The sequence below is a fragment of the Limulus polyphemus genome, unplaced genomic scaffold (genome assembly GCF_000517525.1).
Source record: "Limulus polyphemus unplaced genomic scaffold, Limulus_polyphemus-2.1.2 Scaffold1376, whole genome shotgun sequence".
NCBI lineage: Eukaryota > Metazoa > Arthropoda > Merostomata > Xiphosura > Limulidae > Limulus > Limulus polyphemus.
Genome location: NW_013666986.1, coordinates 93,360 through 105,310, shown reverse-complemented (window position 1 = coordinate 105,310; position 11,951 = coordinate 93,360). Strand labels below are relative to the sequence as shown.

The 11,951-nt window shown below is 35.6% G+C and overlaps 1 protein-coding gene across 4 annotated transcripts in view; it reads right to left on the bottom strand.

Annotated features, from left to right (window-relative positions):
• LOC106463314 (pleckstrin homology domain-containing family G member 5-like) overlaps positions 1–11,951 on the bottom strand; it is a 127,886-nt gene that overhangs the window by 79,566 nt on the left and 36,369 nt on the right. Inside the window, exon 1 of one of the 4 annotated variants that reach the window (XM_022390790.1) lies at positions 4,765–4,986. The exons of the other annotated variants lie outside the window; for them this stretch is intronic. Within the exon in view, the coding sequence (XP_022246498.1) occupies positions 4,765–4,833 (69 nt within the window). The 5' untranslated portion in view covers positions 4,834–4,986. Of the gene's footprint in view, positions 1–4,764; positions 4,987–11,951 lie in introns of those variants that run through there. 4 annotated transcript variants of the gene reach the window in all.

The following is an 11,951-nucleotide window of genomic DNA, read 5'->3' as shown; positions in this document are numbered from 1 at the left end:
TTAAACTAGTTATAATTTTTCACAAAGTTATACAAGGGCTACACACAGCGGACGACATTACACTAGTTATAATTTTCGCACAAAGTTACACAAGGGCTACACACAGTGGACGACATTAAACTAGTAATAATTTTCGCACAAAGTTACACAAGGGCTTCACACAACGGACGACATTAAACTAGTTATAATTTTCGCACAAAGTTACACAAGGGCTTCACACAACGGACGACATTAAACTAGTTATAATTTTCGCACAAAGTTACACAAGTGCTACACACAACGGACGACATTAAACTGGTATTAACCTATAACTTCATTTTTCGTGGAAACAGAAAAATCGATTGTATTTAGTGACAAAGTTCTGTCTAGATGCTTAGCCCATGTACTGTACAGAAAGTTCCATAGCCGGGCAACTGCCCAGGGCGAAATTGTCCTGGGGGCATCAAAAGCTCTCGTAAAAATTGTCGATTGCGTGAATATAATCTTCAGGGTATGCCTATAAATTGCCCAGTAATGCACACTAGCTTCTATGATTCTTTAAATCATATCTTTACGTATGTTGTGTGTGTATATATATATATATATGCCATTTTATTAGTATTATAGTTGAAGTCAATATGAAGTCCATAATGAGTAAAATAACCGAAATAAGAGGATGAAAAATGTAAGAAATATATAGGACGACAAATGCTTATTCTGAACTGGGCGCCATTTTGGCTAAGGCTTATTCTGTACATTTTATACTTTGGTTGTTGAACATTATCTTACTATTTCGTAAGTTAATCCATATCAACTAGCTTTGCCCGATCCGTCAAGAAATGACGGGTTGGAGTTTTGTAAAAACCAAACCAAACAGAACAAAAACGGGAGCCTCCGCCATTACCTCAGCAAGCTTTTCTCACCAAACCTCCTCTATAGACAAGTTTTGCCCCTGTAAGATAATGTGTCCTATACAGTTAAGATGGTTGTTGCTCCTGTAAGTTGATGTGACCTCTACAGTTAATATAGTTGTTGCCCCTGTAAGCAGATGTGACCTATACAGTAAAGAAAGTATTTCTGCATTTTTCAGTTAGAATCTTATATATACGTACACAGTTACTAAACGAAAACTGGCTTTTATGTGTATTAGGTGGGCCTGGCATGGCCAGGTGGTTAGGGCTCTCGACTCGCAATCTGTGGGTCGCGAGTTCGAATCCTCGTCACACCAAACATGCTCGCCCTTTCAGCCGTGGGGGCGTTATAATGTGACGGTCAATCCCACTATTAGTTGGTAAAAAAGTAGTCCAAGAGTTGGCAGTGGGTGGTGATGAATAGCTGCCTTCCCTCTAGTCTTACACTGCTAAATTAGGGACGGCTAGCGTAGATAGCCCTCGTGTAGCTTTGCGTGAAATCCAAACCAAACAATATGTATTAGATAATCACGATAGAAGTGTTGTAATTATTAGCGCTTTTATTTACACACAAAGCGAAACAATATAAGGAATAAGGTAGGCAAATACCTTATGATGTTCCAAATAATTCCATAATCTAAAAACGTATCATGTAAAAAACAAACAAATGACTATAATAAAACATTAAATTTCTTTCGGGTCTATGTACTACTCACTCTGTAATATTTTCAAAGCTACTTATGGAATTTTATTCAAATAACACTAACTAGTTTTAATAAGCATATTATCTTCTATAATGCAGCATTTGTTTGTGAAACACTTTTTCTCCCAGTTTTGTCTATATTTCCCTGTCCTCTAAGAAAGGTTACCTAATGAGAGCTAATATGTTTTATACTACAATAATTTCACTACCTACTCGTCGTTTGTCACGTGAAGAAAGTAGAAAATTGATCGTGTTTGAAAGATAAAACTGGCTTTCGATGATCGATTTAAATGGCAAGCTGAAGAGTTAAGGGTGTTTTGAAAGGGTGTAAAAATCAAGACCTGTCTAGTACCTCATACGAGTAGGAACAAAATACGGTATCTGTAAACATTCACAGGCAAATAATAATTCTGAGAATAAATAGAGACTTACCCAATAAGACGAGGAAATACACATATATTTAACAGTATATAATTTGTACCATAAATTGAATTTTATGAATAATTTGTTTTTCTGTAATAAAACATGCTAGTTACTTAGAATTTATCGTTAGCAAAAGCTAAATCATAATCCATATCATACCATTTTCTCAGATGAAAAACGATTGCTATATCGGGTTATCCATATTTCATCTATCTACATGAAAAAGGATAGACGTACCGGTTATCTGTACCCATTTAGCCAGATGAAAAACGACTGGTATATCGGATTATCCATAATCAACCAATCCAGACAAAAACAAAACAAAAACGATTGGTATAACGGATTATCTATATCCCCTATCCAGAAAAAGAACTATTGACGTATTGGATTTTTCTTATCCCATCTATCCTAAAAGCTTATAACGCCAATAGTAGATGTTTGATCCATTCGGTGTGCAAAACACGGTACAGATAGCCCATTATATAGCTTTGTGCTTAACAGCAAATAATACTTACCAAGCAAATTAATGGGGAAATAGTTTCCCCACAGTTTCGATATTATGTGACTGGAGAAGTTTATAAGTAGTTTTATACTGAGTTACGGTTGCATACTGTAGTTCCCCCATCTTAATAAAGTGAAAAGCTACTCTGAAACACTCATATAAAAACTCCAAACAGAAATAAACTGTAACTCTAGACAAATCCAATAGCAACACAAACCTAACACCCTGAAAAAAAAAGAATCTATGACCCAAAGTTAACAAACGTTACTCCATCAGCACCGACGAAAACGAAACATTACCAGCTTCTAAAAATCGGTTTGAAAATAAAGAACTTTAAGTTTGTAGCAGAAAGAAGGTCATGAAAGCCGACTGGGGACACATTTTCCAGCTTCCTATATGTTTTAGTTAAATGCATGCTTGTCTTACTGGAAACTTCCCAACGCTATTACTTACAATAACACTGATGGACTGTGATGTATAGCGGCTACAAAAAACAACAAAAACTTGCGAATCCTTAGTAATTCACTCCTAGAAGTGGGACTTGAGACATCCTCGACATGACATACTACGGTGCTGTGTTTTCAAAATATCAGGTTAAAGGACTGTTAAAAGCATTCACGTCTAACGGGCAGTTACTGTCCTGAAAGACCAGATGACGAATTCAATAAATTCTGAGAAACAAAAATAGAGCCAGTTTTAGTTTCTAGCACTGAAATCAAACCTAGACGATCCTAGAATTGCAGTACTTATACAGACGTTTATTGGGTGCATCTTCATTATGGTTTGAAAACCTTGCCCCCCAGTGGCACAGTGGTATGTCTGCGAACTTACAACGCTAGAAACCGGGTTTCGATACCCGTGGTGGGCAGAGCACAGATAGCCCATTGTGTATCTTTGTGTTTAACTTCAAACAAACAAAATTGAAAACCTTTTTAAATATATCAACTTCCAAGAAATAAGTTGGCTTACCCGCACTCCGACCAATAAACATAAAAACAGCGTCATAGCTGTTATTGGAAATTTATATAATGTAAAGAGACGAATATATCTGAATACGAATTGAAATGGTTAGGAGTAACAGCAAGCACGGTTGCCAGTGCTTAAATAATCCTGACGAGGGGTAATCAGTGACGTAATAAAGATGCAGACCATTAAACTATGTTTAAATCTTACATTATGGTAAAATCCATTTGAAATTAATGGTATCTCCTTTACCTTTTGTTAATAAGCATTTAAACAACAGATTTATTTTGCCTCCAACTTAAGATCTTTAATGTGTATTTTTATAGAACTATTATATATACATCACGTAAGCACTACATGGATGTTTAACATTAATTTACATCTCCGATTCATTAGTTCAAAATAAGTTAACGAGATGGTGCTCCAGTTTTATGAAGACAATACAATTTATTTGTTCGTTTGTTTTCAATTAAGCACAAAGCTGCACAATGGGCTGTCTGTGCTCTGTCCACCACGGGCATCGAAACCTAGTTTCTAAAGTTGTAAGTCCGCAGACATAAAATAATATTTTATCAAATCTTTTGAAATTTGGAAATGTTGGGTTGAAATGTACAATGACGTTATTTAAGTCACGGATGACACCGATCGGTGCTGTCTGTTTAAGTGTTAAATCTACAGTTTAGAAACTTCATTTTCAATAAAATCTGAGTATGGTTTCCTTTCATCAATTACGAAAGAATGAAGCTTTTACGAGACAAAAAATTACTGTAGATAAAAATTCCACAATTTCTTTACATTACTTCTAAATGATTATATTATTTAATTAAGAATAAGAAACAACTAATTGTTATTGCTAAGCACAATAATCTCACACAAATTTTCAAAGAAATTACTAACAAGTAGAATTTGAAACTCTGATGAATAACAAAGAAATCGAATTTCACACGTCAAAACATACGACGATCTTTCCAAAGCTCTGAACGTGAGATGCCAAATTATACAATTTTACAGAACCCTACATACACGCTGGACTAAATAAGGTACTTCTGAAGTTACAGGCTATCCACGATTCTAGTCACTCAAAATTTTCTCTTTCACACTACTCTCATTACTGATTATACGAATCTTACAGACCAGATTTGGAGATCTCAGTCAGAAGTCAGTCAGATAAGTTGCAAGTTAACGACATAAAATACGACTACTGAGAGAAAAATACACTTAGATCAATGATGAAAATTTTCTAATCTTTAGTCTTGGTATGAAACCAAAAATCATTAGCTTACCGCTGAAAGGCTCACTTCCAGAAATGCGGGTTTTCGAACTTTGATGTGCGAGTGAACACGTTTCAACATTTTAGACTCAGTCTAAAAAACATCTTTAAGAAGCACGGATATCACCAGCTGTGGTCAACATTGCTTATTTCTACTCGATAGTTTACAGTTATGATGAATTTGGTAGGGACTTCTCAGACTACGACATCGTTCGGAGTCGAGCGTTACTACTAGACACATCGAAAACTTTACTTCATAGTGACGTCAGCTCGTATGAGCATCGCATGAGGCTGCTCCAAACGTGAGGGAGAATAAAGAGCTGAAGAAGACAAGCACGAATTCTAAGCAGATGGTAGCTGTGAGCAGTGACGTAAGTTTTGAATAGAGTATTTCCCGCCTTGTGTAGTTGGCCAATCCCAACGAGAGAATACCTCAAGATGGCCGTCCGTTAAGTCTGTTAGTCTCATAATATCAATACAAAAAATTCTCAAAACATTTAAAATCATAATCACCTCTTTGAACATGTACATATTATTATAAATATTTCAGACTTTCATATGGCAAAGAAGTACGAATTGAGATACAAAATATATTTTCTTTTATTATTTATTTAATATCGAGCTATGTTTCTGTTAAACTTTAATAAATACACATAATAACGAGCTTTTTACAAGAGTTTAAAACAGTACTCTAAACATGCATTAAAGACAACTAAGAAATCACTAATTTTTACTGACACCTTACGGATTACGTAATGATAATGGCTCCTCATTCGTATTTTGACATGGCCAGGTGGTTAGGGAGCTCGACTCGCAGTCTGCGGGTCGCGGATTCGAATCCCAGTCCCACCAAACATGCTCGCCCTTTCAGCCGTGGGGGCGTTATAATGTGACGGTCAATCCCACTATTCGTTGGTAAAAGAGTAGTCCAAGAGTTGACGGTGGATGGTGATGACTAGCTGCCTTCCCTCTAGTCTTACACTGCTAAATTAGGGACGGCTAGCGCATATAGCCCTGGTGTAGCTTTGCGCGAAATTCAAAAACAAACAAACAAACAAACAATCGTATTTTTATGCCGTTGTGAATTTCCGAAGTAAATGATTCAAATGTGAAAAACAAAACAAAAACAAGCTACGTTGGCTAAAACAAAAACACAGTAACAATCTACAATTATTTACCGTAGCTTTTCTTCTGATATCATTATTTGGATGTTACATTGCTTATTTCTGCTCGATAGTTTACAGCTATGATGAATTTGATAGGGACTTCTCAGACAGCGACATCGTTCGGAATCGAGCGTTACTACTAGACACATCGAAAACTTTACAGGACAATGTTGGTGTACTGAACAGAACTACTAATCATAGCAGATTTAAAGAATTCTTCAAAATCAATTTTTGTAAATCAGAATTGTAAACATATATTACAACACAACACATTGATATCAAATTCAGAAACTTAGCTTTCTACTGGGGTAAAGCTAATACAGAAACCCATATTGGCTCAGCAAAGGTAACGAGTTTTAACAAATTGTCAGTTCCATTGTTTTGACTTTTGGGGCCAGCATCACATTCTGCTCGGTTAGTTATAATTTTTCTGTTACATAATTACTTCTAGCACAGAAATTATCTTTAATTAAACTACTAAAAACTTAAATTTACAAAAATACATTATACTGTAAATACAGAATACGTTAAAATGTTATATTTTCAACTTTTATTTCAAAAGTCAGACACAATAAACTTATAAGAGACAGAACAAGAGAAATACTTAAATAATTAGAAATATACACCAAACAATTATATATTTTGACCGTTTTTATAAACTCTCATTTTTATACCATTTTAATGAACGTAATTGACCTTCAATGTGATTAAGACTTTTGAGCTACATTTGCCAAAATTTAATCAACTGGGCCTTTGGGAACAACAATCCTTTGTACGAAATTTGACTCAATTAAGATGAAAACTGTTCTAACTAGAGGGGCACTCAGCAGAGCGCACACCTCCGCCACCCAGCGTTGATCATATTCTGCCCTATAAAATACGAAAATGTGTCCATATATCCATCGTTACCAATGGACACGGACCATTTTTAGCAGAACAATGAAGAATAATATTCTACATAACTCCACCAAGTTTAATCAAAATCTGATGATTTTTGACATATAGAGTAAACATAGTGTGAAACATTGGTCCCCATGTTAACAGATAAGGATTTTTTGCTATGGAGTGTTTGAACTGGTTAACTGAGGAGATCGAGCCCCAAATTCCAGCGTTATAAGCCTTGAAGCATATTTCAGAGACATAGGAAAACTAAATTAAACACGACATGAAAGAACGTTGAGATATAAAACAGTACCAACAACAGTTACAAAGGCAAAGATAAAGTAAAGAGACCAGGGGAGATTCATATAAATCACATTAAGAACAGAAAATGAACAAACGGTATAAGCACATTACGGATTGAGTCTAACTGAGAATATAATTACAATAAATGAAACATTACAGTTATAATGATCAAGACAAATGATCTAACTAAAGAAAAAATAGTTTTGTGAACTTAAGCAATGATCCCATTAAAACAAAAACAAAAACTACTAAAAGTATGTGCTGTAACTTAAAAGAAAAAACGCGTATTATTTGTTAATATAAATATAGTATTTAGGTATCATGCTATAGAAAAGTTATCTTTGTGGTATTTGCAACTTAGGTACTTAAAATATACCAAGTCTGTGATCATTTGATTCTATTCCATAGAAAATCCCTAAAACAGAATATATTTTAAAGTTTGCTTGTTGTTAAGCACAGAGTTGCACAATGGGCTATCTTTGCTGTGCCTACCACATGAATCGAACCAGAATTTTAGTGTTGTAAGCCCTAAAGCTTACCAGTGAGCTACTGGAAGGTATGTTAGAACGAACAACATTGAAAATTGTTACTAGTCAATAATTTTAGTAGTATAAATGTACTAAAAAGTATACTGGTTCCGCCACAAGGTGGGTTCAGCCTCGTGTTAAAGAGCAGGTAAGTGTGAAAGGTGGCAGCCAGGTTAAGGCTATTGGAACCTGGCTAAGATGAGCGTGACGTAGCCGTCCAATCAAATGATCTTAATATCGAAGGGCAACAAGTATCGCTGTGTCAGAGTAAGTCTGCTTATCAACGAATTGAGATCACCTACCTCAGCTGTTTGATGACACGCGCCAGTATGAAACAAATACAAATGTATAAGAAACAGGAGAGACTGTATCGAAATAGGGACGTATAAAGATATCTGTATGTTAATAAATGGTTATCGTGTTCGCAAATACTTACCCTGTCTATGCATTATAACATCGCTTCGCATTCTGTTATGTCCACAAAGTCTTACATAAATGTGGCATTACGTCACAATTCCTACTAAACATTACATCACCACAACGATGTCAAATACGTTTACTGAGCTTCGCGTGTAATAATGCAAATGCATACGAAACGTTTCACGAAGAAATACTTTTACAGATATCTTCTAAACCTATTTACAAAACCTAGCGCCACGTTTCGATTTCAGCATGTCTGCAAAATATTAACTAGCACAAATGCAACCCTGCTTACTGCATATAACGCCTGCCATGTCTACGAAACTAATGTTACTTCAGTTGTTTTTGAAAAATCGACATACAAGGGGTATCTGGGCATAGAAGTCCCTAATATTGAACTAACAAACTAGAAGAAAAACAGCTAGTCAGAGCACCTACCGTCAGCTCTTGTCTAGCAAAATTTTACGCTTTGACTATTACTCTTATAACGCATCCACGGCCCCAAAGTCCAGTGCACATTTTTGCGGCAACGGGCCGCGAACCATGAATGAGCGAATTTACAGTCCGAGCATCCTGACCACTGGGCTATACTGGCTGTAACTTAACAAGAAGCCGTTTGCTAGAGCAGGCGTGACGTCACAGTATCTACCATCCAACTAAATCATATGTAACATTGCAATATTAGGAATCAATTCAAATCTCAACACTATTATTACCTATTATTTTATAATGAAAGTATTGCTAGTAAGTATGGCATTTCGAGCTGTAATATGTTTAGTTGCCTTAATATAGACCCAAGGTGTCTCAACGGTAATCTTTGTACTTAAACAAACTTAAAGGTAAACTTATTTTATTTTAAATTATAACTCATTCCACTGATGGTAATTAAAGCCGAAATAAAAACTTTAGCTAGAAAGGTGAAGAGCTATTAAACTCTACACCTATAGATGTGTAGATGTGTGTGTGTATAAATTACATCATACGAGATAGTTTCGTGAGGTTCAACTACATCCCTCATATTCTCGCTCTCATCTTTATCATCTTGTCATCAAACTTGCCCTTGAATCAGTCACTGTCAAGGAGATTAGTTGGAACTGTATCAACCCGAATATATCAGTAACGACATCTTTCTTCATCTGACAGAAAATACCTGACCACATATATATAGTGGTGGATCAGACGCAACGAGAATTTGCATCAACTTAACCATTCAAACACTTAAACTCAAAACGTAGTCACTTAACAAAATGTTTATATTTTTACTACATAGCATATGAAATGAGTGACGTACTCTTTAAACTTTATATTTAACTCCTTTATGGTTGGAACTTTTTATTTGTTGATTTTCAGTGACTTTAATCCGACCTTTATCCTGTTCTCATCCATCTCTAGGCATGATCTAGTGGTTTAGGCGCTCGACTCGCAATCTGCGGATCGTGGATTCGAATCCCCGTCACCGAACATGCTTGCCCTTCCAGTCGCGAGTGGGTTATAATGTGATGGCCAATTCCACTTTTCATTGGTAAAAGAGTAGCCCAAAAGCTGTCGATGGGTGGTGTTGACTAGCCGCTTTCCCTCTAGTTTATCACTGGTAAATTAGGGATAGCGAGTGAAGATAGCTCGCGATTAGCATTGCGCAAAATTCAAACCAAAACCAAAACTAACGATTTTTAGATGTGCTAAGCTACCGGCAGAATAAAAACAGGATTACGCTAAATCAAGGAATAAGAGAAAGTGATGTCAAGTGAAAAGGAACGGCTTATTCAAACCTTAATCATTCTTCCTTTCTAGTGGCCATTATTTAGCTCAAGTAAAGAATCATTAAACACGCAGACGTCACGGATGGAATGACACAAACTCGTAAGCAGTAGAGTTGCAATTATTCGTACTGAATAAACTATCAACAGAAGACTGCTTTAATAGATTAACTCGGGGTTCACATTTACATGCTTGTATCTCCTATCGGATTGTTTTATCAAAACAAATTATGCATGACTGATCTCTGAAAGTTTATGTCGTCGTATAAACCAGTCTCTCGTCGTTGTTTTTTTTTAAACATACATCTGTTACTGATAATTCATAAGCACATAATGCTTCTGATGCGACTGATTTAGGATTCTGTACCTGTTCAAGCACGTCCATTAAATAAAGTTCAGTTTCGTGAAATGCTAAACAGTTTGCACAAGATACAGTGATTTAGAGTATGTATAATGGGATTATAAGAACACACCTATACCCAGCAGCTGCTAGTAGTTTCTGAAACGCAGTTATGAGCTCACCTAAAGAGCAGCTGTTAGAATAGAAAATGGCATACGAGCACGTCTGAGTAGCAGCTGCAAGTGATATGCAAAGTTGATTACTGGTACAGGTACAGCTAACAGTAACTCTTACTTAGCGGCATGTAACATGAGGTTATGAACACAAGTAGTTAACAAGTAACATGGAGAATATTATGTAACATGAGGTTATGAACACAAGTAGTTAACAAGTAACATGGAGAATATTATGTAACATGAGGTTATGAACACAAGTAGTTAACAAGTAACATGGAGAATATTATGTAATATGAGGTTATGAACACAAGTAGTTAACAAGTAACATGGAGAATATTATGTAACATGAGGTTATGAACACAAGTAGTTAACAAGTAACATGAAGAATATTTTTTAAAATCACAGTTTAGATTTTTTGTATATTTATTTAATTCCTCGTCCTTGTATAGATAATTATTTTCTGTAGGCCGAACTCCTTTAGTTTGTGGCGTCTCCGCTAACACAGGTGCCATTAAAACTAAGCTTCGAGTTTTATTACTTTATTGCTCTACGTTGTCAAATTCTTGTGACTTACCGTTTTATGAAACAATTATGTGACACGTGTTGTTGACATGATTATTTGGTGAGTTAAGATTTTATAAAACGCCGCCAACTTACAAAGGTGTAAACATACACTAAAAATGTTTGATTTACACCTTCGTGAACTAATTCTTTAACACAAATTGCCAAGATCTTGCATCCCTGGATAAACTTTGTTCATATACCACAAAGAATCGTATTAATCTGACTAAGTGGAAGAAACGTTTCCTATAATAACACAATATTGATTTGCTTGAACTGCCTTAATGTACATCAAAGAAAAGGTAATTTACCAAATGAACACTAAGCTTTTATAGAAACTTTTATATTGAGCATTACTAGTGTGAAATATTTATATGTATTGATTTATGCACGAAGTTGACGCCTATAGTTGAAGACCCGTTACTTGCAATCAGATGATAATTGGTAGGCAAACAACGAGTTATTTGCATAAGGAAGAGTTTTAATGATGGTGGAACATATTACATGTTTCAACAGAACATTGGTCTGTCTTGTTTTGCCGAAACATGTGGTATGTTACACCATCAATAAATCTATTTCTTATGTTTATAACTCGTTGTTTGCCTACCTATTATCACTATTATCACCTATTATTATATAAGCATAATGTGCTTTCTTACTCAAGTTGTAATCAAGTAAATATTTCGTTTATTGAAGTAACTGAATTTTATGACCGTCACTCTAATACTTTTGCTGTTGCGATGGCTATAAACCCCTGTTTACATTTTACATTTTATAAAGTAAACGGTAAGAGCTTCTCATTTCCAGTGGATTTTTCTTGGGACACTGACGTTCTCCCCCTCCCTCTCACCTCCTGGTGCAAATTCTTTAACATTTCTTTGTATTGATCTTGTCGCAAATCCTTCTTTCTCATTCGCTTCGTATATCTCTTTACACGAAGGGCGGGGAGAAGGGAATTTATATGATTTCCAATCACTTAGGATCGACAATTGTTTTGTTTTGTTTTTGAATTTCGCACAAAGCTACCCGAGGGCTATCTGCGCTAGCCGTCCCTAATTTAGCAGTGTA